At 55.6% G+C, this 24,689-nt stretch overlaps 2 protein-coding genes across 6 annotated transcripts in view; one reads left to right on the top strand and one right to left on the bottom strand.

Annotated features, from left to right (window-relative positions):
- Positions 1–2,193: 2,193 nt before the first annotated feature.
- MMP21 (matrix metallopeptidase 21) lies at positions 2,194–8,096 on the top strand. Its single transcript, XM_037051190.1, has 7 exons — positions 2,194–2,386; positions 2,708–3,269; positions 4,173–4,312; positions 4,544–4,685; positions 5,522–5,779; positions 7,096–7,268; positions 7,492–8,096. The coding sequence occupies exons 1-7, from the start codon at positions 2,225–2,227 to the stop codon at positions 7,792–7,794; spliced, it is 1,740 nt and encodes a 579-aa protein (XP_036907085.1). The 5' UTR covers positions 2,194–2,224; the 3' UTR covers positions 7,795–8,096.
- A 1,381-nt stretch (positions 8,097–9,477) lies between these two features.
- Positions 9,478–24,689, bottom strand: part of EDRF1 (erythroid differentiation regulatory factor 1) — a 32,348-nt gene continuing 17,136 nt past the window's right edge. For 2 of the 5 annotated variants that reach the window (XM_037051166.1, XM_037051169.1), the window contains 12 exons: positions 24,413–24,563; positions 22,384–22,446; positions 22,020–22,145; positions 21,514–21,714; positions 19,827–20,045; positions 18,161–18,384; positions 16,088–16,246; positions 15,771–15,920; positions 14,216–14,369; positions 11,967–12,082; positions 11,002–11,153; positions 9,478–10,270 (listed from right to left, as the gene is read on the bottom strand). In XM_037051166.1, coding sequence (XP_036907061.1) covers positions 10,114–10,270; positions 11,002–11,153; positions 11,967–12,082; positions 14,216–14,369; positions 15,771–15,920; positions 16,088–16,246; positions 18,161–18,384; positions 19,827–20,045; positions 21,514–21,714; positions 22,020–22,145; positions 22,384–22,446; positions 24,413–24,563 — 1,872 coding nt within the window. In that variant the 3' untranslated portion in view covers positions 9,478–10,113. Of the gene's footprint in view, positions 10,271–11,001; positions 11,154–11,966; positions 12,083–14,215; positions 14,370–15,770; positions 15,921–16,087; positions 16,247–18,160; positions 18,385–19,826; positions 20,046–21,513; positions 21,715–22,019; positions 22,146–22,257; positions 22,447–24,412; positions 24,564–24,689 lie in introns of all 5 variants that reach the window. The other 3 variants (XM_037051167.1, XM_037051170.1, XM_037051168.1) reach the window with 2 other exon arrangements.

The raw sequence follows: 24,689 nt of genomic DNA, 5'->3' as shown, positions 1-24,689 counted from the left end.
CTGGCCTCTCAGATCCCTGGGGGGATGTGACTGTCCCCAGCCGGCCCAGCTGTCACTCAGGAGTGGTCCTTGGCCAGAGCCAGTGAGACAAATAGGTACCCTCTGCACCCCTCACCCATCAGGACCCGGGCTGTGTGACATCAGCTCTGGGTCACAGGGGTCTCGGTTCCGTTCCGCACTCAGAACCCCAGCCGCCGGCGGGGAGAGGACAGCCGGGCAAAAGTGTGAGTCATGGCGCCCTAAGCCTTGCTCCTGTTCTGGATTTTGCTTCCCCAGGGAAAACCCTCAGGGCTTGTCTGCCAATCCAAACAGTTCGAGATTTCCGTTTTAAAAAAAGAAAAGAAAACATCAGGAAGCCCGGAGGAGAGCAATGCCTCTCGCCCAGCAATTGAGCTACGACCACACAGAGCTGCGAGGTGTCCGCACCCACTCGCCGCAGGTCGGAGGGATGTTCACCCATGTATATCATTAACACAGGTAAGCAATGGGCAAATGTACTGACGTATCACATTTTCCTTTCATTGCTCGAGTTTTACATTTCCAAGAGCTCTTTCCTGCCCACCTTAATAATGACGCCCCCCACCCCACCCCACCCCCCAGGCATTCAGTTCTTCCAATTAGAAGCCCGTCACCCTCCGAATTTTTCATTCATTGTTGTTTGTCTTTCTCCCCCACGAGAATGGAAGTTCGTGGGGGTGAAGAGTGATCCCATCGTGTTCACGTCTGTCCTCCCTGTCCCCAGGACAGTCACAGGACCTGCCGGATGATGAGTGAACACGTGACTGAGAGCCAGCCCCACAGCCCACACGGGCTCTGGCTCTGATCAGACCTTTGACATCGAGACGCCAGGCTCTCGCCTGTGGTCCCAGCCAGAGGACCTCGTCCTTCGGGCTCTCTGGACACTCTCAGCAGGATCCTGGCCCTGGCCTCCTTTTTCCTCCTGTGCTCTGCTTTCCTGGGGTGACAGGAGAGGGGAGTGTGACCCGGGGCATGTTCCAGAACCTCAGGTGTGACTCTAGCTTGTCCTCAGATAAAAATCTGGGGTCCACCAAGCTCCATGGAGCCATCAACTAGGGTGATAAACACCCGCACGCACGGACACGCAGAGACGCACATGACATTACACCAAGTTCAATAACAGAGTAAAACAGAGAATACGCACGTGACCAGTGTGGCTCGCTCGGCAGCTCAGTCCGCAGCCAGGGCACACGCCACGGCTGCGGGTCTGGTCCCTGGTCAGGGTGCGAACGAGAGGGAAGAGGTTGGTACTCCTCTCTCCCTCTTTTCCCCCCTCCCTTCCTCTCTAAAAAAAAAGAGAGAGAATATGTCATTTATGTGAAACTGCACACACATAGATACTTCTCCATGTGCATACACTACACACACACACACACACACACACAAGAATGTTCAGAAAAATGTTACCATTTGAATCACAGGATTTTCTCATTCTCAGTACTTTCAAAACCCACATTTTCCTACACTAAGTATTTCTTTTATAAAGAGAAAGAAAAGCAATAATAAAAAAATCTGATACACTACAATCCCCCAACCCCAGCTCCCAACCCCGAAGGCCCTCACTACAGGCATGTGAGGATAGCACAGGAAACACGTATGGTGCTGGGTGCGGGTACCAGATTTTCGGCGGGTGGGTCATGTGGTAAATTATATAAATGTCAAACCACTGCGTTGCACACGCAAAACTAATATTAAATAATACTGAATGTCAACTGTAATGGACAAGTAAAAAAAAAGGGTTAAAAAAAGTTAAAGCAATTTCCACTCCCTTTAAAAAAAATAGACCCAAACTACGAGCAAAGTAAATGGTCCGGAGTAAATGGTTCAGAGCAGGTGCAGCGCAGAGACCCGAGCTGCTGGGGCGCCTCCACTCCTTGCAGCTCACAGACACGCCCACCAAGCGACCCCTGGTAAACGCAGCCGCTGCTGCCGCACGGGTGCCCCGCCCTGCGGCTGTTGGGACTCAGCAAACAGAGGGGGTGGGTGGAGCGAGGGGGGCGTTCTCACCCTGATTCGAGAGGAGTGGTCCTGGGGTCTTCAAAGGGCGGCCCCTGCTGGGCCTGCGGCGCCGGTAGGCACACTTCGCACCCAGGTGAGAAGGGCGGGGACCTCCGCAGCACCGTGGCTGCTGATAAGGGCAGCCCACGGTTCCTGCAGGAGGGGAGACGTGGCGGCGCAGAGGCGGGGAGGTGGCTCGGACTGGGCCATGCTTGCAGTCTCCATCCTCCCGCCGACCCTTCTGCTCTGCTGGCTCGCAGCCCCGTGGCCTGCCCGGCCTGAGACCCTCTTCCACAGCCGGGACCACTCGGACCTGGCGCTGTCCCGGCTGCGCCGGGCCTCGCCCATCGCCGACCTACGTGCAGCACAGGTAGGGGGAGCAGAGGCCGAGACCACGCACACGCACCCACAGGCGCACATGCACGCACGTGCACATACGCACACAGGTGTGCACACTCGCACGCACGCACACAGGTGTGCACATGCTGCTCGGGTGCTGGACCTCGCGCAAACCACCTATAAGAGTAGAAACGCTGGCCAACGGAAGTAAATACACAGGGTAATAAAAACGGGTGACGGCATGCAGATACCCACTGGCCTGCATAGTGAGTGTGTGAACGATCAGAGGGCACAGGTGTGGAGTGCGCTCTTGGCTGCGCCCCCCACCGACCGGTTCATTTCTCCCCAACAGAGGTTCCTGTCCAAATATGGCTGGGCAGAGGGGCCTTCGGGGGCGGGGTTCGCGGCCCCAGGGCCCCAGGGTCCCCGCCGCGAGCGGACGTCTGAGGGCCCCCAGGACGCCGCCCTGGCCGAAGCCCTGCGCAGGTTCCAGAAAGTCAATGCGCTGCCGGCCAGCGGGAATCTGGACGCGGCCACGCTGGCGGCCATGAACCGGCCTCGCTGTGGCGTCCCGGACGCGCGGCCCCAGCTGTCGGACAAGAGCACCGCACCCCAGACCCCGCGGGGCCTGCGCCCCAGGGCCCGCCCAAAGCGCTTCCTGCAAATGCTGCTTCCAGGGCCAGGCCGGCAGCTCGAGGGCTCCCCGCAGAGTGGGGGAGCCCTGGCCTTCGTCAAAAAGACCCTAACCTGGAGGCTGGTGGGGGAAGGCTACAGCAGCCAGCTCTCCGAGGAGGAGCAGCGGCACATCTTCCGCCTGGCCTTCAGGATGTGGAGCGAGGTGATGCCCCTGAACTTCCGGGAGGACCTCACTGCCCCTGCGGCCACCATTGACATAAAGCTGGGGTTCGGAAGAGGTAAGAAGGGTGAAGACTTTGCCCCCACCCTGTCCTCTCTGTAGGCAGCGGTGGCCCCTCTCTACCTCCCCCCATAGCCCGAGGTAGGGACCAGTTAGCATAAAGGGAGCTTCAGGTGGAACAGGCTGACTTGGGGAGCCCCACCCTGGCCCCCTGCTCGGCAGGGTCACCCGCAGGGTGCTTTTCGGGGGCACCAACCCCTCCTCCTTGGCTGTTCTGAGACGGTACCTGACCAGCATGGGCACACTGTGAGCCCTCTGTAGACATTGCTTTGTTATGACTCACTGGGAAGGGCACGGGAATGCCACCTTGTGAAAAGCCCCGAGTCGCATGGGGACGGCAGTGCAGGTCAGCGTGAGCATTGGTCACAGGGGCTCAGTGTGCTCTTCAGGGCACAAGGCAGACAGGGTGGCTGTCCCCCAGGCCCCATCTGGATGCTAATGGCTGTGCCGCCGGTCTCGCTGTAACTCCCTAATGTGAGAAGTACACAGGGCACAGGTGGCGGGAAAACAATCCCAGGGTGGACCACTGGGCAGCACCTGCTCTCCTTCCTGGGCACTCAGCTGGTGGGGTCCAGCACAGCTCTGGTCTCCTCCCTAGGCCTCCAGTGACCGACGCCCACCACGCGCCCCCTGCTCGCAGAGGAGTGGAGCCATAGCTCTCGCTCCCAGAGCACTCGGTGCCTGGCTGTCTGCGACCTTAGACCTAGTAACCCAGTTTATTAACAGCCGTGTCTCACTGCTCCTCCTTCAGGGGCTGGTCCAGGGGTCACTGCTTCTGCTACAGGACCACAATCCCCTTGATCCGGGGGATCCCACAAGGGTCTACATTCCCTGCCAGGTAAGGGGTATGTGCAATGGGCACCCCTGACTCACCTGGACTCCCTCCCTCTCCCCTGGCCAGGCCGGCACCTGGGCTGTCCTCGGGTTTTTGATGGGAGTGGGCAGGAGTTTGCACACGCCTGGCGCCTGGGCGACATTCACTTCGACGATGATGAGCACTTCACCCCTCCCACCAGTGACATGGGCATCAGCCTCCTTAAGGTCAGTGGTCTCGTGCTGGGTGCCGGGCACAGTGGCAAGGCAGCAAAGGGCAGAGCCGCATGGGCGGGTGGGAGGGCAGCGGGCCAGGGCCTCTGTGTGGAAGTGTCCGCGTCCCCGAGAAAGCTCTCTGCCCTGCACCCAGCACAGCTCTTCCCTGGAGCAGCCTGCCCCCGGGGGTGGGGTGGTGCCCAGACGGGCTGCACTGTACTGGTGGCGTGTGTTCCCTCCTAGGTGGCTGTCCATGAAATTGGCCACGTCCTCGGCTTGCCACACAGCTACAGGTCAGGATCCATAATGCAGCCGAATTACATTCCCCAGGGGCCTGCGTTGGAGCTGGACTGGTCAGACAGGAAAGCCATCCAAAAGCTGTACGGTGAGACTGCCGGGTGGAGAGCTCGCCCTCAGGGCTGGTGGGGCGTAGGAGGACCCCACGGCTCTCCGCTCGGTGGCCCCTGGGCAGCTGCTCTGCGGTTCCGCGACGTCAGTCCTTGCGAAAGGCGGCCTGTGCACTTCCTTGCATTTGCTCGTTCTCTGTTCCCTCTCATATTCCTGGGACAGGGTGGTTTTCTAAACACAGGCGGGCCGCCCGGCCATGGCACCCCCCGAGAGCCACGGAGCTGGAAGCCACTGGAAATCATCTGTAACCTCAGGCACAGAACAGTGTGGCCGTGGCCAGGATAAGCTGTAATGCCTGTTTGATTGTTTAGGCCCAAGAGAAGGAAGCTACCCTCCACTTTTCCACCTGGAACAGGGGCGGTCCCCATTTCAGTGCTGCCCACAGCACCCCATTCTTGGCAGCACCCCAGGACACACCTGCCTCCCTTGGGGGCGTCTTCCTCATCCGGGCCCAGAGCCAAGCCTCCTCCCTGCAGAGAAGTCAGAGCAGCCATCAGGAGGCATCAGCTGTACTTAATGTGGCCATGTCACTAGCCTCCCAGCACAGGCCCTTTGACAGTGGCCCAGGGCAGTTTATAATGGAGCCGGAGGGGCTCCTGTGCCCAGGACTGTTGGGGGACCACCAGGGGCCTCCTGCTCCCTCCACTCCACTGGGCAGGGGTCTGCTTCCACTCCCACACCGTGTCTGGCTTTAAGATGTCTTGATGGGAAGCTTCAGCCTAGCGGTGGTCTCTGTACAAGTCACCCAGGAGAGTAGGAACCGTTGGTTTTGGGACCAGGTGTCAAGGGCTGGACCTTTTTTTTTATTTTAAGGTTCCTGTGAAGGCGCATTTGACACTGCGTTTGACTGGATTCGCAGAGAGAGAGACGGCCGCGGAGAGGTGGCGGTGAGGTTTAGCACCTATTTCTTCCGCCGCAGCTGGTACTGGCTTTATGAAAATCGGAACAACCGGACACGGTACGGGGACCCCATCCTCATCCTCACCGGCTGGCACGGAGTCCCAGCGCAAGACATAGACGCTTTCGTCCACGTCTGGACGTGGGGCAGAGACGAACGTTACTTTTTTAAAGGTACAGGCCCTCGCGTGCGGCCCCGTTTCTGTTATTAAACAAGTGCTTTCAGAACAAAGGCCGTGGGCCCTCCCCGAGGAAGCGTCTATGATGTTCTGGAAAACATTTAATTCCCACCTGTCCCATCAGACTGTGTGCTCTCCGAGGGCAGGGCTTGTGCTGGGTTCCCATCCTTTCAACCAGGCGCCCAATGCTCACGACTGAGTGTGTGCGTGAGCAAACACTGCGCAGGCTCTGAGGGGCCTGCCCAACAGCTGTCAGAAAGGGCCCCCCCCACCCCTCCCTGCAGAAGTTCCCATCTGACCCTGGAGAGAGAACCGGCTTAGAAGCCCACAAGAGGAAGAGTCCGTTTGAAGGGGCACAATAAGCAGAGCTGGTCACTGTCACCCAGAATAGGGCGCTGGAGGTACCCAGGGGTCAGGGCTTGGCCCAGACTGGACAGACGGGCAGGATCTGCAGTGGCGCGTGGGGGGCGGCAGGGGGGGTCAGGCTCACGGCCCTGGACCTGGCAGTGAGCAGGCGTGTCCGTGAGACAGCGAAGTCCTGGCAGTGGTAAGGCCCTCGTGAGAAAGGGTTAGGCTGGAAGAGCAGTGTCAGGCCCAGCACAGAGAGGCCAGAACACCAGGCCCAGGCCCAGGCATCAGCCCGCAGGCAGCGACCGGGGCCTGGGCCGCAGCTCCTGGGCAGGGAGGCGGCTGCGGAGGGCGAACCTGCAGGGCCTGGTGAGCGGCCAGGCTGGCGGGCGCCTTTGGCAGCCAGAGCCAGGGAGTCTCGTCATGAACACGGGGCTGCAGCTGCTGCTGCTTCTTCCCCTTGCTGCCTACCTCCCGGTAATGCAACCACACTGCTTCGGGGTCTAAAGTTTAGATGTCTAGGAGAGCTGACGAGGCCACCGCCAGCCTGAAGGGACCTGGCACGCAGATTCTGCCGTGGAGAATCCGGGGATAAATTTAGTCTTTGTTTTCCCTCACATCACACAGAGAATACCTTCAGTTCAGTTACATGAGGAAACTGTCTCCAGTGGGCTTTTGTCGCTTGGGTGTCTCGGAGTAGGGAGGGCATCCTCCCAAGGTTTAAGAACCACGGAACTGCAGCGGGAGCTGGTGACCCCTGCTGGGGCCCAACGAGAAGCGACTTGGGACCTGAGAAAGCAGCCGTGGGGCGGGGGGAGCATTTCACACGATGCTGCCAGTCCCGCTGTCCCCCCCAGGGCGTCAGGACCTCCTGGCAGGCTGGGACCCATGTGGGAAGCCAGCTGTGTTGCTGCTCCCCATTTGCCCGTAATAAGCCACGGTGACGTTTTGTTTGGCTCTCAGGGACGCAATACTGGAGATATGACAGCGATAGGGACCAGGCTCACACGGAAGATGAGCAAGGAAAAAGCTACCCCAGGTTGATTTCGGAAGGATTTCCGGGCATCCCCAGTCCCCTGGACACCGCCTTCTACGACCGGAGGAAGCAGCTGATTTACTTCTTCAAAGGGTCCCTCGTAAGTGCGGTTTGCCGCCTGGCGTTGCTGTGTCTGCCCTGACTGACCTTTCCAGGCGGCCAAGTTCTCAGCTGAGAGCTGCGTGGTCGCCTCTGGCCACTATGGCCGTGGCAGATCGTCCCATCACGTGGGATATTATTCAGAATGTTTAACCCAAGGACTCGGGGGCGAAGGCACAGGTTTGCTCGCGTCGTTGGTCTGCATCGGTGGTCTTCTTTTGCAGGTGTTCGCGTTCGACGTCAACAGGAACCGAGTCCTCGGGTCTTACCCGAAGGAGATGGCCGACACCTTCCCGGCAATAGAGCCGCGGGACCACCCGCTCCGGGACCTGGACGCGGCGTACTACTCCTACGCCCACAAGGCCGTCTTCCTGCTCAAAGGCAGCGCGTACTGGAAAGTGGCGAGTGACGGGGACCGGCAGCGGCGCCCGGGGCTCCCGCCCAACGGCGTGTTCCCCCGGCAGCCCATCCCCCAGAAGTGGTTTGACGTGTGTGATGTCCACACCTCCACGCTGGACATGTCGTGAGAGGCACGGGCGAGTGGAGGGAGCCAGTGGGCTTCTCTTCTGAGAGAGAGAGAGTTCTTTCACAAAGAAAACCCACCAGATTTCCACTGACCGAAGCAAATAGGGCTCCCTAAGTTAAAACCAATGGAGAAAGTATCACTGAACTTTTGAAATACTTGATCTAAAAATTAGGCAAAAAATAGTTTCACCAGTTTTACAAAGTTTGTTTAGAAAAGGTTAAAAGAAGTGCTGAGGAATCGCTTCCTTTTCCACGGCTGCAAGGGCTCTGCAGCCCCGTCCTTAACACGCCTGCCCGCCACCCCCACCGACGTCCAGGGGAGATGGGAAGACAGCCGGGGGGCCGACCACAGAGGATGCCGCTCCCCAAGGGTCCTGCCGAAGCCAGACACAGTGCTTGCTCCTGACCCCTCTCCTCACTTGGGCCTGGTGCCCTGACACTCCATTCCTGGGGCGCTTTTCGCTGGATGCGGGCCTGCATCCCAAAGGGTCCTGGACAGACAGCGTCCAGGCTCGGCCCGTTGGAGCAGGAGACACTTGTCGTGGAGGTGTGTTTAGGTCCCGAGGGCTAACCGGACATCTCCCTGTAACCACCTCCTCCAAGGCAGGCACCACGTCCCTGACTGTCACATAATGGAGCCTCTTACTACGAACAAAACCCCTGATGTCCGTATGTGACGACATACAGGGTGCCAGGAACTCCGTGCTGGGGACAGAACTCCGGTGCTAACGCCGACTGGCAGACTCAGCTGTCCCATGGTTCAGGCCCCACCACCACGACTCCTTTGGAGGAACTGCTAGAACACAGCGTTTTTAAGCTTATTCAAACCCAAATCAGCAAACTGCACACACTCTGCAAGCCTCCCCCACCGCCCTGTCACAATTTCACACTGCTGCTTTGACATGGAGGATGCATGGGATGTGTATCCTCTCCACTGCAGGGCTGTCGGGCTGAGCAGAGGCTCCTGGCTCCACCCCTGCCCCCAGCTCTCTCCTGCAGACGCAGGAGCCGTTCCGAAACCCTCCGTCCAAACCAGAGGTAGCTTCTCCATGCGTAGGTTTGACGAGCAGAACGGAACAGTGACCAGGACCAAGTGCTTGCCCAGGGGAACAGAGTGACAGCTGTCCCAACAAGGGGCATCGCTGATTTCACACAGCTGCCTTCCAGTGTAGTCAAAACTTTAAATGCTTCCCTGCCCAATTTTTGAAAATGGATACGAATCTGTCCCAAGGACAATGCAAACCAACAGCAAGGGCACAGACAAAGGGCAAGAGAGTCCTGCCATCTCTACTGGAGGTCAGCTCACTGTCAAGGAGAACACCTGAAAATCTCAGTGCACGAGAAAGCGGTTTATAAAAATGCATCTTAAAACGAGCCTATTCCACACACTTCCCTAGCGCAGCTCTGAGCCCCTCACAGGGGTGCAGCTGGAGGGGCTTCCAGGCGGAGTACAGGGTCTGCAGGGACGATGACCCAGACGGCACTGCACTGTCCACCAGGAAGCACCCACGCAGTTCGCCTGTGTGCTCTGGACGCAGCCGTGTGCCAAGTACTAAGTATAATATCCTGGTGAGACCCCAGTGTGTGGTAGGACTTTACTGTTTTAATCTTTACTTTGTAAAATTAATTAAACGAGTTCACATCCAAACTCAACGTGAAGAATGTGAAATAGAGAAAGACAGCTATTTTAAATAAATAATTTATTTACTCAAAATAGTTTTCTTACCTTATTCACAGTTTCAAGTGTAAAATAAAAAAGGAGGGCAGTGCCTGTCCCTGACCAGCTCCCACCCGAGGCCAAAGCCAACAGGGCCCTTCAGCACATGCACGCACAGACAACCGCGCGGCGCCTAGTGTTCCAACGCCCCGGCCCCGGGCTTAGGAAGGGCCAACCTCTTCCTTCCTCGCCGCTCAGGAGGCGGTGCTGTAGGTTTAACCCACCGGAACCACCAGAGTCGCCGGGAGGAAAAAGTTCCCTAGACCCAAAGTGACATTTACCCAAAACAACTGCGTCTTAAACCCACGTAGCTTAAACTTCAAAGGACTCAGAGGGGTGACTGCATCCCAGCAAGGCTACTGACACCATGCACCACACTCCCCTCGAAGAAAGAAGCGCCGGCGCTGGTCCTACACCGTCCGTGAGAAGCCGCAGACCCCGGCTGACCGGCCTTGCCATGGGCAAGGAGGACGCCGCATTCCCGCAGCAGTGCCTGCTGGGAGTGGCATTTCCTGTGCGTTTAATTAAAACGAAGCACCGAGGGGGCGGGGGTGCCCGAGAGCGGAAGGCACGGGCTGCACCTGCGAGGACAGGCCCTGGCGAGTCACTGGACGGCGCTGCCCCCGGCGAGCTGGCCCAGCAGGTGCAGGAGAACGTCGACTCTCTCCAGGAGACTCGTGTCCCTGCTGGCGGTGGCCCTCAGCAGCTGCGAGTAGACGTGCTTGTTGATCCTGAGGGCTGCGTCTCCTTCCACGTCACTGCTGGGTTAGAAACAGGACAAAACAGCAAAGGAGAGTCGTGAAGAGCGATGCCCACCACCGTCCAGAAAGAGGCCCCAGCAGGAGCAGGCCCGCCGCCTCCTCCCGCAGGCAGCGCACTCTGTGCCGGCCCGCTGCAGGCCTCCTGGGTGAGCTGCTGCTGGGGGCCTGTCTAGGCATCCATTTCCCACATCGACTAAAGCCCACGCTCATTCCTTTCACAGACACGTGGGTGTCTAGTGTGTGCGAGCAGAGCAGACCAGAAGTCCCACCTTCATGCCGCCATCTGTGTTCTGCCCGGGCAGCTGGGGGAGGGGTAGGTGGGGCAGACACGCAGTAAACAGGAAGGAAGGGCGTCAGGAAAGTATCCTGCAGACAGGTGGGGCAGAGGGAGACCCCAGCACCGCCGCCAGCCCCCCGCCCCAGCCTGAGGACCCCCAGGCAGTGTCAGCCAGCTCAGGTCCGAGTGACCATGGGGTTGCTCCCACTGGCTCGAGAGTTACCTGGGACCCAAAGCCCAGACTCCCGACTCTCAGAGCCGCTGCTCCTCGGCGTGTTTGGAATGCCGCGCGGGCGCCGGGTGCCGGGCCCCTGGCGGTTCTGCGCTGAGCCGTGCACCCAGGAGGCTGGGCTGCCCCCGGGCCCGAGGGAGAGCACCGCCTCGGCGGATGGCCCGTGGGCCTTCCACAGACCAGGTGCTGGGGGGGAACACTCGCCACCACAGCGGGCCTCACCTTGCCTTCTTCTTGCCTGGAGCCAGCAGCCGGATGGACTGCAGGAGCAGGAAGGACAGCCGGGACTCGAATATGCTGAGGAGTTTGAGCGCCTCTTCTCGGTTCAGACCAGGGGCCGAATCAGCTGCTGGGGAGGGCGCATCGCTCTTGGGCTGGGACAACGAGACGTTGGTTCCCTCAGGTCTCCCAGCAGCTGCAGCCCGCAGCGAAGTGGCGGGCTGAGCTCCATCAACCCGGTGAGCCAGACCGGAGCCCACAGGCAGCACGCCGAGACCTCTTTGTCAGGGACAGCCGTGCTGGTGGCAGTGGTGGTGGCAGTGACCAGGCCACCTTCTCCTCCTCCTCCTCCCTCCCGAGAGCACTTCAATAAACACGAAACCATCTCACACCTCACAGGTCTCGGGCCGGGCAGCAGCAGCGGCACGGGGACTGGGGCACCAGCGACCTAGAGAGGCCTCCCCAGGGGGCCTGCTGCACCCTCCCGGCCAGCAGTTCGTGAAGATGACAAGAAGGCGCAGGCCTTTTCTCAGCAAAGCACATGTACTAAAGCAGAACTTGACCAGGGCTACGCTCTGAGGGCCCCACTAACCGAGGTCTACGGGGTCGTTCTAAAACGTGAAAGACACACTTGTCGCCCTGACGGCGCAGCTCATTTGGTTGGAGCATCACCCAGTAAAGTCAAAGGGTGCAGGTTTGATTCCTGGTCAGGACACAGGCCTGGGTTTGGTCCAGATTGGGGAGTGTACAAGAAGCAACTGACCAACGTTTCTCACATCAGTGTTTCTCTCTCTCTTTCCCTTCCCCCGGCTCTAAAATCAGTAAGCATGTCCTCAGGTGAGGGTTAAAAAAAAAGATGCACTTGGGAATTAAAAAGAGTATCCACGCAGACAGTGCCACCGCCCCACCCCCGGCCACATGCTCACTGCACACATCCACCACTTAGATGAAACACTGTCTCCACTCACCTGGCCCGACTCCTCTACAAGCTCCTTTCGCATGAGCTGGAACGCATGCGTCGTTCTCACCATGATGTCAAGGGCCCCGGACAGAGTTTTTAGTTTTCCCACGTTGCTGTTCTGACCTAGAGTTAAACACAAACAGTCATGTCTGTAAATACAAACCTAGAGGCCTGTTCAATGCCAACGTGCTAGTACAATGTTTGCCTTTCAGATACTGCGTACAGGAGGCTAGAGAGGAGACCAACTCAAATGCAAACCCGACTTTTCCGTGGTAATTATCCCCCGAGAGAAACAGGTAGTCTGGGCGCAGCGACAGGGAGGGACTGTCCCCAGCTGCGCCATCTGGTTCTGCCCAGTGAGAGCACTGCTGTGTGGGGAGGAGCCAGCACCTGAGTGCCAGGTGTGGGGGCCCGCAGGAGTCTGTGGGACGAAGGCCGCCACAGTGGACCGGTTCTGTGACTCGGGGCAAGGCTCGGGGAATTAGCCTTGTCCCAACAGACCTGGCCCTGGCCTTCGGCTCCCAGGGGTGATCTAGATGCTCTTGGACGCCCTGACGGAGGTCTGTGTAAACCTGGGGGACCCCGGGCCACTCCAAGCAGCCTTGTAACTGCTGCACTGTGGAGGCTCTGGGCCCTGTGAAACCCAGAGGCCCGGAGTACAGGCCAGCCACGTGGCAGTCAACCACATGTGCTGGTGCCCCAGTAAAAACCTGGACCTCGAGGCCCGCGTGACCTGCCCCATGGGAAACGCTCTGTGCACATGGTCACACCTCGCTGCTGGCCACACTGAGTGCCATCTGCGCCTCCACAGAGCGGCCAACCAGAGCTTCTTGAGAGGCCTGGAGTGCACCAGCTCGGTGAGCCCTCCTAGTAAAATGTCGCTCGAGGGGGTCTTTGAGACACTCAGAGTCACAGCTGGTGTGAAGTGGTCGTGGGGACCCACAACTCTGCAAATGTGGTAACTTCACAGCACAAGTGCCCTGCTGTCTCAGCATCCAGAAGGCTGGCAGAGGGCTCTGCGAGAGTGCCACTGGGGGCTGCGGAGTCACGACACGCAGGCGCTAACAGCACGTGGGAGCCAAAGCGCGGTCCTCCACACTACAGAGAAACCACGGGTGCAGTGAGAGAGAACGGAAGGCCTGGTGAACTACAGCATCCAGTAACCTGGCTACCAGCCCGTTCCCCCAAATGTTTACACTACTTTCCTCAGGTACTCAGAGTACGAAACAATTTTTTTTAAAGGGAATTAACCATACTTACCATCTTAGCAAATTTGTTCCCAGTATCTACTCTTTTTAATAAAAATGATGCTTGCTCATTCTAAGAAATTCAAACATGCAGAAAATTCAAAGCTGGAAATGCAAAAAGACCACCAGAAACAGCAACCTCCCACACCCAGACAGGTGTTACACAGTGGCCAGAAGTTACCAAAAATACTTTCACTGAAAAGCATGTTTAGAAACCGTTCTAAACAGGTAATCCATTCTCCTGATGCACAAAGGCCAGACCTGCACACAATGGGTGGGGCCTCCTCTGGGCCGGGCCCCAGGGGCAGCAAGGCCCATCACGGGTTCCCCAGGCCTCTGTCCAAGGCTACTGCGCAGTCATGGGCGGGCCAAGCACCTCCCTTATTTAATGTCACAGAAGGAAACAGCTGACGTGAACACAAGTGAACTGCTGTCACTGTGAACAGCTGTTTCTGGTTGCTTTGCCCACATGGGGTTTGTTTCTCCGGGCCCCACGCAGAAGGAGCTGGTGGAGCAGAGTGATGAGACGCAGGGACGAGCCCTCTGTACTGCACACCCGCTCCCCACAGGGAGGCTGCCCTCTGTGGGCTCCTCGGATGTGACCTTGGGCGGGGTCTGTGCAGGCCCCGCCCACGGCACCTGGTGCCGTGGGTGGGGACTCAAGGGGACCACTGCCTTCACCACTGCTCCTCCGTCCCTGAGGTGTCTGCTGCGACTTACATCTTTGGCTACACTGGCTTGTCACAATTTTTTCAAGTAAGGGCTCATGGGCTACATTTCAACATTGCTAGTCATCAAACATAATCTAATCCATTTCCCTAAGTTTTAAAAAGCACTTCAAAAAGTGTACAGACTTCTGGTCTCCACCCAAAGTCCCTCTGGGGGAAAAACCATATAAAAAACAGAAACCAATATCCCTCACACCTCCAAATAAACACGTCCTGCCCAGCCCCGAGACAGTTCGGCCCCAGGCCCACGCACACCGGACCAAGCGGGGACAGGGACTCACCAGCCATCTGAAACTCCGCAAACGCCACCCGCTCCAGCTGCACTCTCAGCAGCTCGCACGGCGTGTCCTTCAGGAGCTGGAAGAGCGCCACAGCCTTGCCGTAATGGAGGTCGGCCAGCACCCGGTGCTGCTTCCTGAGATGCTCGTCACCGACCTGGAGCCAACGAGGGAGCAAAGGCAACCCGAGGTGTGGGTCTCACGGTGGCCACGCAACCGAGTCTCCGCCTGGGTCACCACGTGCTCTCGGGTGTGGTCTTTCTCTAAGTCCTACACTTTCAGCTTTTACGTTTAGGTCTTCAATCCATTTTAAGTAACGCACTATGGGATTGAGGGGGGGTCCGGCTCCGTTCTGTGTGCGGACTTCCATCTGCTGAAAGACAATTCTTTCCCCCACCCCCGAACCGTCTGGGAACTCCGAAGCCTGCTTTCACCTTGAGGATATCAGGTCATCTGGGCAAATCTGAATTTTGGTTGAGGGCCTCCTATGGGCAACGAGAGTGTCGAGGGCCAGCACAACGTGGAAGGAAATCCTCTCCGATGAAGCTACACCTCAAAGGACAGTAACCTCACGGTGAAGGCAACACAGAAGTAAACCCTCGCCCTGAGCTGGGTGCAAGCCGAGTTGTCTTGGTATTGCGCTCAGAAAGGGGCCCCAGCAGAACACAAGTCATCCCTGAGAAGCCATGAGCACGAGCCTCCTGGAAGAAGCCAGGTCTCCTCTGGGAGGGAGGGAAGCTCCTTCAAGCTGGGCCTTAAATTATTCTTAGAAATACATGCATTTGAGTACCAAGATGCATGTAAAGACTCTTCGTGGTAGATTATTTCTAAGAGGCTCAAACTAAAACCACCTAAAAGTTCAGGAACCACTGAACAGATAAAGCTGTGATATAATCATTTCATGAATACACTGAACTGAGAAAATGAATAGCTACATGCACCAACCTGGGAGCATCTCAACAACATGGCATTGAGTGAAAGGCCACAGAAGAGCACGTAGAACATGATTCGTTCTATCAAGTTCACGAGCAGGTGAAACGTGAACATACCGTCTAAGTGGTAAAACATGGAAAAGGTGTGGACACAACAGAAAATCCAGGAGTGGTTACCCCGGGTGGGTCTGGAGGGAGTGAGGGCCCACACGGGAACCTGACCGTACCCTTGCGTCCTTGACCCTGGATCGAGGTACGCAGGGCTTTTCTTTTGTACTCTCTAAACTGCACATGTTTCCTGTGCACCTTCTATGTGCTCTTGTAGGCATGCTCTACTTCACAATAAAAGTTTTAACAAATGGATACTTCAAGATTGACACAAAACTGTTCTAATAAAGTCTAACTATACTTTTAAAAAATCAAACTACAGCCAGGCAAATATGTAACTTTGCATGGTGAATTCCCAATCAATCACGGTAGATGAGAACATATAGTGTGAGGAAAGACAGGGAAAACGCCCACACTCCGCAAGGTTCTCCAAGGACCTAACGGAGGAGCAGGCATTCAGAACGGACACTGCAATGCCGGAGAAGCGCCCAGACGCTTCCAAACGGGCCCGGCCGCACCTGGTTCCGCAGGCAGCTGTGGTACATGGACGCCAGCCTGTGGTGGATGGTGGCCGCTCGGTACTGGCACAGGGGCTGCCGGGCTGAGGTTGAGTCCACATCGCAGTGTTTCAAGGACTTCATCATGGCCTCGCTGACTTCTTTTTCAATCTGTTTAGTTTTTACAAGGGGGAGGAAAAAAGAAAAGAGAGAAGCCTGTAACTTCATATAAGAAGTTTAAAAACACGTGGGGTGTAAGAAGTCAGGGAAAAGACGTGCAGGGTCTGTCGGGGAATCGCGCGGCCGAAGCCCCCTTGCCACCCCGCACGTGCCGGCACCTGCTCCTGAGCCTTCCTGGACAGCGGGGCGTAATCCTGCTGCAGCGTGGCCATGGTGAAGTACGTGGTGGACAGCTCCCAGTTCACGGAGTCCCAGACGGCAGGGTGCACGTCTCGCGTGCCCAGGGACCTCAGAGCTTTCAAGTAGTAATCGACAGCCTGTGAGGGAGCAGAAGTGTAAGCACGCGCCACGTCACACTGAAACACGCTTCCAAGCCCCCCAGGGGTGGCCAGACGTGGGGAGCGGTTATAAAAGGACCGCATTAGGAGGAAGGAAAACAGTCCATCAGCGTGACCACGTCAGTACTGAGACGAGACTCAGGGCAGCCCACGTTCCTGCCCTGGTCTGCCCGGAGGAGCCGTGGCCCTTCCTGCCTCCCTCCGCCCCACGCCGATGCGTGAGGATGCACCGTCTCCCGTTGGTTTCTTTCTAAATGAAAACTACAGCTTCCATAAGAAGTACACTAAAAAAAAATCCTACAAGTCTGAGGATAAAGAATTTGCCAGACGAGACTGTAATGTCAGCAGCTCCTCCTGCCCCTTGCCACCCCCAGCCCTCGTACTCGAGCAAACCCAATCCCACGTAACCCCGTCGCCCAGCAGTAATGCCCACATTTCTTGTACGCATTTACCTGCTCCTCCCCTGTGTATATGCAGACTTCAACAACAGGCCTTTTATTCGAAAAGCTTCCATGCCGACTGAAGGATTACACTACTAATCCTCTGATTGCGCTACAAAGTAACCCACAGAGTACTGAAGGGCAGGTTTCCCCACCCGTGGAAAGTGGATCTTTCCTAGGGAACCTTTCATAGCCGGAGTGGCAGGGAGCAGAGCAGTTACCACTGGTAAGGTTTTCTGAGTGTTACCAGGTCCAAAACTGAGTGCACACATTTTTATTTCCTTTACCGTGATCGAAATGCCTAATTGCATCCAGTTTTACGTAAAGTGTAACATCGCATGAGCTCTCTTAGGCTTTTCTGATACTTCAAGATCCATTTCACTGGCAGATGCTGGAAGCATCTGGGGGGGACAAAGCCCAGGTGCTTGGACTTGGCTCACGGCTCTGGGGCTCGACGCCCAGCAGCTGCCGCATGCGATGCCCGGGGTGGGGAGGCGGGCCTGGCAGAGCGGCCCTGGCCACGCAGTGTGTGCACCTCCACAGCAGCGGCTGGCTGCACAACAAAGGCCAAGTGCTAGTTTTGTATTTCACCTTCTTTCTAGAAGCAAACTCCCCCTTCAGGTCTTGGTCAGTGAAAACAGGGACTAACATGGGCCTTTTATAAAAGACAACTTTCAAAAAACGGGGGACAGCCGCACTCGACGACGTGCATGTTCGTTCTCGTGCATCCTCTCCAACACTGAATGCTACCACTTGCCAAAAAATATTTGCTAATTTGATACGTAAAAGAAACTGAATTTTTAAATTCCATACAAGTTTAAATTTTGAAAATTTTCTCACATATTAACCATTTACTTTTATTACATATATGATTTTTTGTTCAAGGTTATTTGCCCTTCTTTCTCTTGGGACAGTTTATTTTCAGATGCCTAACCGTTACGCACCAACGGTCACTAACCTCTGACCTGTCCTGTGCGCCACAAAGGTTTTTGCTGCACTGTGGCACGCTTTTCCAGTTTGCTTTCTGTCGTGCACTTACAAAACCCTTATCTTCGTACACTTAAACCATCCACCTTCTACTTCATGACGTCTGCTTGTGTTAGGCTGGGAGAGTCCTACGCATCCCACGAAATGACCTCCTTCCCACGTTTCCTTCCGGTGTTCTGGGTTAAAGATCCTCTCGTGCGGATCTTTAACCCATCTGACCTTTCCCCGGCTACGCCAACGCACTGCACCGCACCGTCATGCTTGAACCTGCCAATCAGAGTCCTCCCCAATCCTGGCTTCTTGGTGCACCTGGGCCTACTGCTAAGCGAGTGAATGACCCATCTAGTCCTGGGCTGTCACAGGTTTCCATTCTTTCGGTTCTGTGCTATTTTGGTGGAGCAGTGGCAAAGGTAAACGACAACAAGGTGTGAAGGGGGGAGGTCCAACATGTAAGCAAACGCGTTACCTTATTATAATACAGGCCTTCCTCTGGTGAAAATTCACGCTTGAATTCGTCCCCTGCGCCACAGTGCGCCTGTGCGCAGATCCGCATCAGTCTTCCCGTGTTACATAACAAAAGGGCAGCATTTGTAGCATCGCCGATGGACTCAAAGTTGTGAATTCCTTTCTCAAAACAAGAAAAGCTTTTTTTCCACAATTGTTGCTCTGCAGTAGACACGCTTTTGCTCACTACATTAAAAAAAAAACAACAAAAAAACAGTGTAAGCAGACATCCACGTAAATAAACCCCACGGGTGTCCCTCAAGGCGATCATGAGAGGACGATGGCAGTGACAGGACGTCCAGGGGGCAGCCAGCTACCTGGAGGCCCCCGCAGCACACTGCTCCCGTCATACTCGTCACAGGCCCAACAGCACACCCCCTTACCCTCAGATTCACATGGAGGCGCTCACCCTGAACGTGACCGTCTTTGGAGACAGGGCCTTTGGAGAGGTCACTGAAGTGAAATGAGGTTATATGGCAGGGCCCAAACCCACAGGACTGGTGCTCTCGTGAGAGACAGACACGAGCACACTGGCAGAGAAAAGGCACTGCAAGAGGTGGCCAAGGTGAGAGCCGAGTGGAGAAGCCTCAGAGAAACCCAACCTTGCTGCCCCCCCAACCTTCCTGAGTTAGGGAAATAAACCCCCATCGTCTAAGCCCCCCAGCCTGTGTCTCTATGTTACAGCAGACACACGGCACTCAGATGCACTCCTCTGCACTGACTGGCTGCGGCTGTGGCATGCAAAGACACCCGAGTGGGGCACTGCCGCGTGAAGACTCTGAAGACGGTCTTGGGAGTGTAGGGGTCGTCTGTGCCTCCTCTAGCTCTCCTAGGGTCAGCACCTTTCCTACTCTCCCACCGACCTCCTCCTCCAGAGGCACTGTGAAAGTGCACTTTCTTACACCTCTCTCTTCCTACATGTACATAAAGCAACTTCCAAGAGCATATATGAATGTATACGTATGTATAAAAACAATTAGTGTGAAAAAGCACATATTTGCCCACTAGCAACATACTCTTTTCCCTAAGGTCGAGCACAGGTTGTAGATCAACAGGCACACAAGTCACTCCACTTCCCACCCAGCCCTTCCCACTCCGAATGCCCACTGGACCGCACCCTGCAGTTCTGGCTCCTTCCGAGCGCTGCCACGCAGTTGGGCAGCCTCCCCTTCCCCGTGCTGCTTGCTGATGTCCTGTGTGATGCGTACTGACCTGCTCCATCTACACCTCCTCCCAAAAGCCTTCCAAGAACCCCCCAACTTCACCAAACGTCTCCTTCCCCACTCCTCTGCTGTGCTGCTCTTGTACTTAAGGACACTGTTCGGAATGTGTGTTCTTACCTGTCTTCCTGCCTCCAAGGAGGACTGTTTTAGCCACTGCCTAACCAGCATCGGGCCAGGTACAGACTGGCTGTCCAGCTCATTCTGACTGATCAGATGGGGAATGGGAGACACTGAAATGATGAATTCCAAGGGCAAATAATGTTTTTCCCTAATTTTATTTCTTGAGACTTGAAGAATGAAGGATTTTTTTAACTAAGCACCCGAGACCTACAATGCTGGGACTGGCCCAAACCACCCGGAATCAGTGCGGCCCTCTAAACAGAACAGGCGGCGACAGACACTCACCCACTCTCTCGCTCTGCAGTGCGGCAGCCTGGTTCATGTAGAACACGCCGATCTCGTTTCTGACGTTGCCCATTCTCTTTGACACCTGTACGCAGTGTTCCGGGTTTTGCTTCTTTAAGTCACTAAACTGCAAGATCTCATTAGCGGCCTCGTAACACTTACAACTGACTGAAAGCTGGCTCTCCAAGTCTGTAGACAAGTCAGTTGCCCATGCGAATCCTTAAAAGAAAGAAAAGGAAACATTACTGTGAGTCACTTAAATCCTACTTCTTTAGTATTAAGTCTGGTATTTCTGAGATAATAAAATTAATGGAATGTAGTATAAAAATAGTAGGATTCATGCCCCGGCTGGTGTGGCTCAGTGGACTGAACGCGGGCCTGCGAACCAGACGATCGCAGTTCGATTCCCAGTCAGGGCACATGCCTGGGTTGCAGGCCAGTTCCCGGCAGGGGACCCACGAGAGGCAACCATACATTGATATTTCTCTCCCTCCCTCCTTCCCTTCCCCTCTGAAGATAAATAAATAAAACCTTAAAAAAAAAACTAGGATTCAATCAATAAAACTATGAATTTAAGTTTCAAGGTAAAGATCTCTTCCTTCAGAAAACTATTATTTTCTTGGGACATTAATGCTGGATTAAAATACTTTCCTGCCTGAAAACACCAAGCACTTCCCGTGCCCCGCACCCTACCATACGGGCACACCACTTCTCCTCTCATGACTGGACGCTCTGGCTGCTACCAGAGGCGGGGGGCGCCTCACAGTGCGCCAGTGCGCGTGACCGGCTGGAGAAGTTGCTAGATGAGCCCTCAAAGACTCGGCCATGCTGCCTAGCGAGGCCTGGAGGGAACAGGCAAACCCCAAACTCAAGGAGGGAAGGGGGAGCACTCCTGCTGATAACACACACAGGAGAGACCGTCCCTCTCACAAAGAATATTTTAATCAAATTAATAGGAGTAGTAAAAACAGTGTTGATTTTCTCAGTGTCTACCAAAATGAGAAACTCAGAAGGAAAAAGGAAAAAGAAACACTACACTTCCCCTCAACGTACTTCTCTAGATGTTAAGTGTCGAAAACTTTGTGGGAGGCGGCGAGCACGTGACGTACCCGACCTCAGAGTACAACACGTAACTCACGGCCCACTGCTGAAGGCCGACCCTCATGCCCTCCCTACCCTCCCTGCCGTGTGGACTAGGTCTTCCTACGTCCCGGGTTAAAAATCCGATACCCACTCCCAAAAGACATATTCCGTCAGACTGCCAACCCTGAACTAAGTTAAAACAGGGTCTCTGTATCTGAGCCCCCAGGAACTGTTCAGAAGGTGACCCATCCACGTTGGCCAACTGTCCCTCCACTCCGAAAAAGACCCTGGCCCGGTCCGATGACGGCGAGGACCACTGGGAAAAGCCTCGTGAAGAGACAGTGCGGAGAGCGAGCACGGAGGTCTCTGACCTCATCGCGCAGTCGGTTCTGGTAGTGGGGTTGGTCAGTATGAGACACTTCAGAAGCATTTTATATGTAAACACACACTGAAATTAAAAAATAAGTGAAATGAAACAGCCATATCACTTATGTTTTGACATCACAATGTCGAAACACAGACATTTCTGCGCCCCTTTTCGGGACAAAGGCCAGCGAGTGTGGGGTCGGCGGCCCGGGCGCAGCGGTGGGGCGCGGCGGCCCACCTTGGCAGCTGGACTCCCGGTGCAGGCTGTGCAGGATCTCCTGGTCCTCCTTGGTCTGGTAATTGAACTCCTCCAGGTGCGCCGCCCTGTTGCTTGCATTCTGGGCCAGCATCAGCTGGATGTCGCCGCAGAGGGTCAGGTACTGAGAGAGGAAGAGCAGCACCTCGGAAAACATGTTGGTGCACAGGCAGCAGTACGTGTCTACGTGGGAAGAGCAAAAGGAAGGACAAAGGATGTTAGAAATTAGTACAGCAAGGTAATAAAATCTGTCACCAGCTGCAAGCTTTGTAACACAGTATCTGCTCTACGTTTATGTCAAGTATCAAACATGGCTTCGCGTAGTTCAAAGTGGGCAGGTTAAACCACTCAGAGCAGAAAATAAAGTCCTGGGTAACACACAAGATGGGAAAAGGTTGTTTTAGGAGTGAAACTGCACTGAAATTCGGACATCCTCGCTGCTGCCCCCCCCCCCAATGCCAGTGAATGCACCACCGGCAGCGACTCACCGTGGCTCTGCAAAGCGAGTTTAATGTACCGCAGCGCTCGCCCGTACTTCTGCAGACTCATGGCGGCATCGGACAGAACGTAGTAGGCCTTCGATGACTTGAGAATCAGCTGGAGTTTCATTTTATGTTGCCAAGAACCAGGGATCATTCCAGATTGACTAGAATAATNAAATTCGGACATCCTCGCTGCTGCCCCCCCCCCCCAATGCCGGTGAATGCACCACCGGCAGCGACTCACCGTGGCTCTGCAAAGCGAGTTTAATGTACCGCAGCGCTCGCCCGTACTTCTGCAGACTCATGGCGGCGTCGGACAGAACGTAGTAGGCCTTCGATGACTTGAGAATCAGCTGGAGTTTCATTTTATGTTGCCAAGAACCAGGGATCATTCCAGATTGACTAGAATAATTGCCCTTCTGAAGGGAGCCCACTGTGACACAGGGCGGGGGGAGAAGACAACACGTTTCACCTGAATGTAAGTCTCACCAGGAGAAACATTTTCTAACCAACACCCCAGGCTCAGGCACTGCCGCCGCAACGAGACTGGTGAGCACTGCGCCACGCGGGAGGAACACCACATTTCAAGACACACTCCCTGGGGAGTCCCCGAGGCGCCCGCTTCCCAGCAGCTGGCGTTCTCTTCCAGGGTCACTTCCATGACTGAATTCATGGCCACCACCTGGCCCCCTTCTCCAGTCAAAAAGTTACCCTCCTGAAGCACAGCTGCATCTGTGTTAGAATGGCCTCTCGCCGATCAGCCACGTACGAGCACCTCAGCCCACTTCCAAAGCTACCCGGTTTCGGTTCACCCCCAGGGCTCCACGCCTGCTCCCGTCAGCCCAAGTCCAGTTTCTGCTCGCCACCTACATGGATGCCTGCTTTTCCTGTCTCCTGTCTTAGGGGCTGATCCTTCTATCAGGGACACCCTTTTTTATTTGAAGTCCAGCTTATTACCACCCTCTTGTGCTAAGCACTGTGAAGGGTCGGAAACGACGATGTGAATGTCCGTGGCCACCGCCCTTGAAGACCACACAGACCAGAGGGGAGACCAGCAGGTAACACAAACCGCGACGGCACACGGCGCGATTTCGGAGATGAGAACAACGTGCTACGGGAGCTGCCCTCCCCTATCCTGTCTCCAGATTTCCCTTTTATTTTTGATCAGCTACAGCACGTGGATCTTTCAAAGCAACGAAGAGCTCTCTCACGGTTCTGCTTGTGTGCAAGGCGCGGGAGGAAACCAAAGATGAGTAAGGCGCCATGCCGCTCGCAGTGTCCATGAGCAAAGCCTCCAGGCAGGACTGGTGGTGTGAGGCGAGCGTGGTGGTAAGGGGACCGAGAAACGCTGGGGACAGAGGTGGGCATGGACACCCTGAGCATGCACAGGGTTTCAACAGATGAGAGGGGAGGGAGGAAGAGACAGGAAGGGCATTTCAGGGAAGAAAAGCAGAACCGAAAACAAGCCCCAAAGAAGCCACAGACATCCTGGTATGGGTCTCCTCACGGTACCCAGGCTCAAGCCCAGCACACGGGAAGCACAAGCGAATGCTGGGAAACCCGCCTTCTCCCCACTCCAGCTAGGTTCCCGAAGAGAGGGTCTCAAAGCACTTGGTGTTATTTCAAACACACAGGCTTTCAAAGCAAGCTTTAAAAACTGAAACTGATTATAAAAAGGGGGAAAGGTTGGAAAAATAAATGTCACTTGGATTAAAATAAACAAGAAACTCCTATTTTTACTGCAAGGCCACACGTCCTCATGAAGTGATGCTCCCGAGGGACAAATCAGGCTCCCTTGTAAATGTCGTGCCCAGCCTGTGCCAGCAGCACACGGCGACACCGGCCAAGTCTCCCGGAGGCCCGTGCCGAGTGCACTGTGCTCAGGACTGCACGTGCTCACTGAGCCCCCGACCGGCCCTGGGGCAGCACAACCACTGTCTCCGTTTGGGGGAGAAAACAAGGCTCCAAAAAGCACCGGCTGCCCCAGCAAAGCCAGGACTCGAGGCTGCAAGTTCAGTTCCGAGCGTACTTTCTGCTGGTTCTTCTCTTTTCCTGCAGACTCACTAGGTCTGCTCTTCAACACCTGCCTGCTCCTCCGGGGGCGCGGACCTCCCAGAACCCCCCAGGCCGCAGGCACTAGCCCCCCGGTGGGCGACAGGAAGAGGCAGGCCCTTGCGCTCTTATCAGAGACTCCTGGGGAGGATCAGAAGGTCCCTCCTCCAGTTCACATTTTGAACGAACAGGTGTTTTCCCCTCCTTTCTGTTCACATGCTCTTTTTTCTGAATTCCTGTCTACGAATTCCTGCCTTGATGCCTTAATGCCGTACATAAGTCTGCTGCTGTAAAGGACCAGTGTTGCTCTATGGAAAAGACCTTACTTGCACACCAATTCAACTTACTTTTGTCCAAAAACAAGGCCATCTGCTTCTCCAGACCCTCGGGGCCCCCCCTTGTGGACTCATCCTCATACTTCAGTGGAATTGGGGTGCTGGGGTCGGCTGCAGGGAGGTCACTCTCTTTCCTAACGCTGTTATCCACAGACTTTAAACCCTTAAAAAAAGGAGAAACAGTCACCAGACAAGCAACTGAAGGTCAGTTAGACACTAAACATGAGGAAATATGGAGACTACTGAACACATTTAGGAGAATTACTATTTTGAAAACAGATTTTAAAGA

The sequence above is a fragment of the Sturnira hondurensis genome, unplaced genomic scaffold, assembly GCF_014824575.4.
Source record: "Sturnira hondurensis isolate 20B ecotype Veracruz unplaced genomic scaffold, ASM1482457v3 Scaffold0007208, whole genome shotgun sequence".
NCBI classification, from domain to species: domain Eukaryota; kingdom Metazoa; phylum Chordata; class Mammalia; order Chiroptera; family Phyllostomidae; genus Sturnira; species Sturnira hondurensis.
The sequence above is the reverse complement of the archived record's forward strand: the minus strand, read 5'-3'. Positions and strand labels throughout refer to the sequence as shown.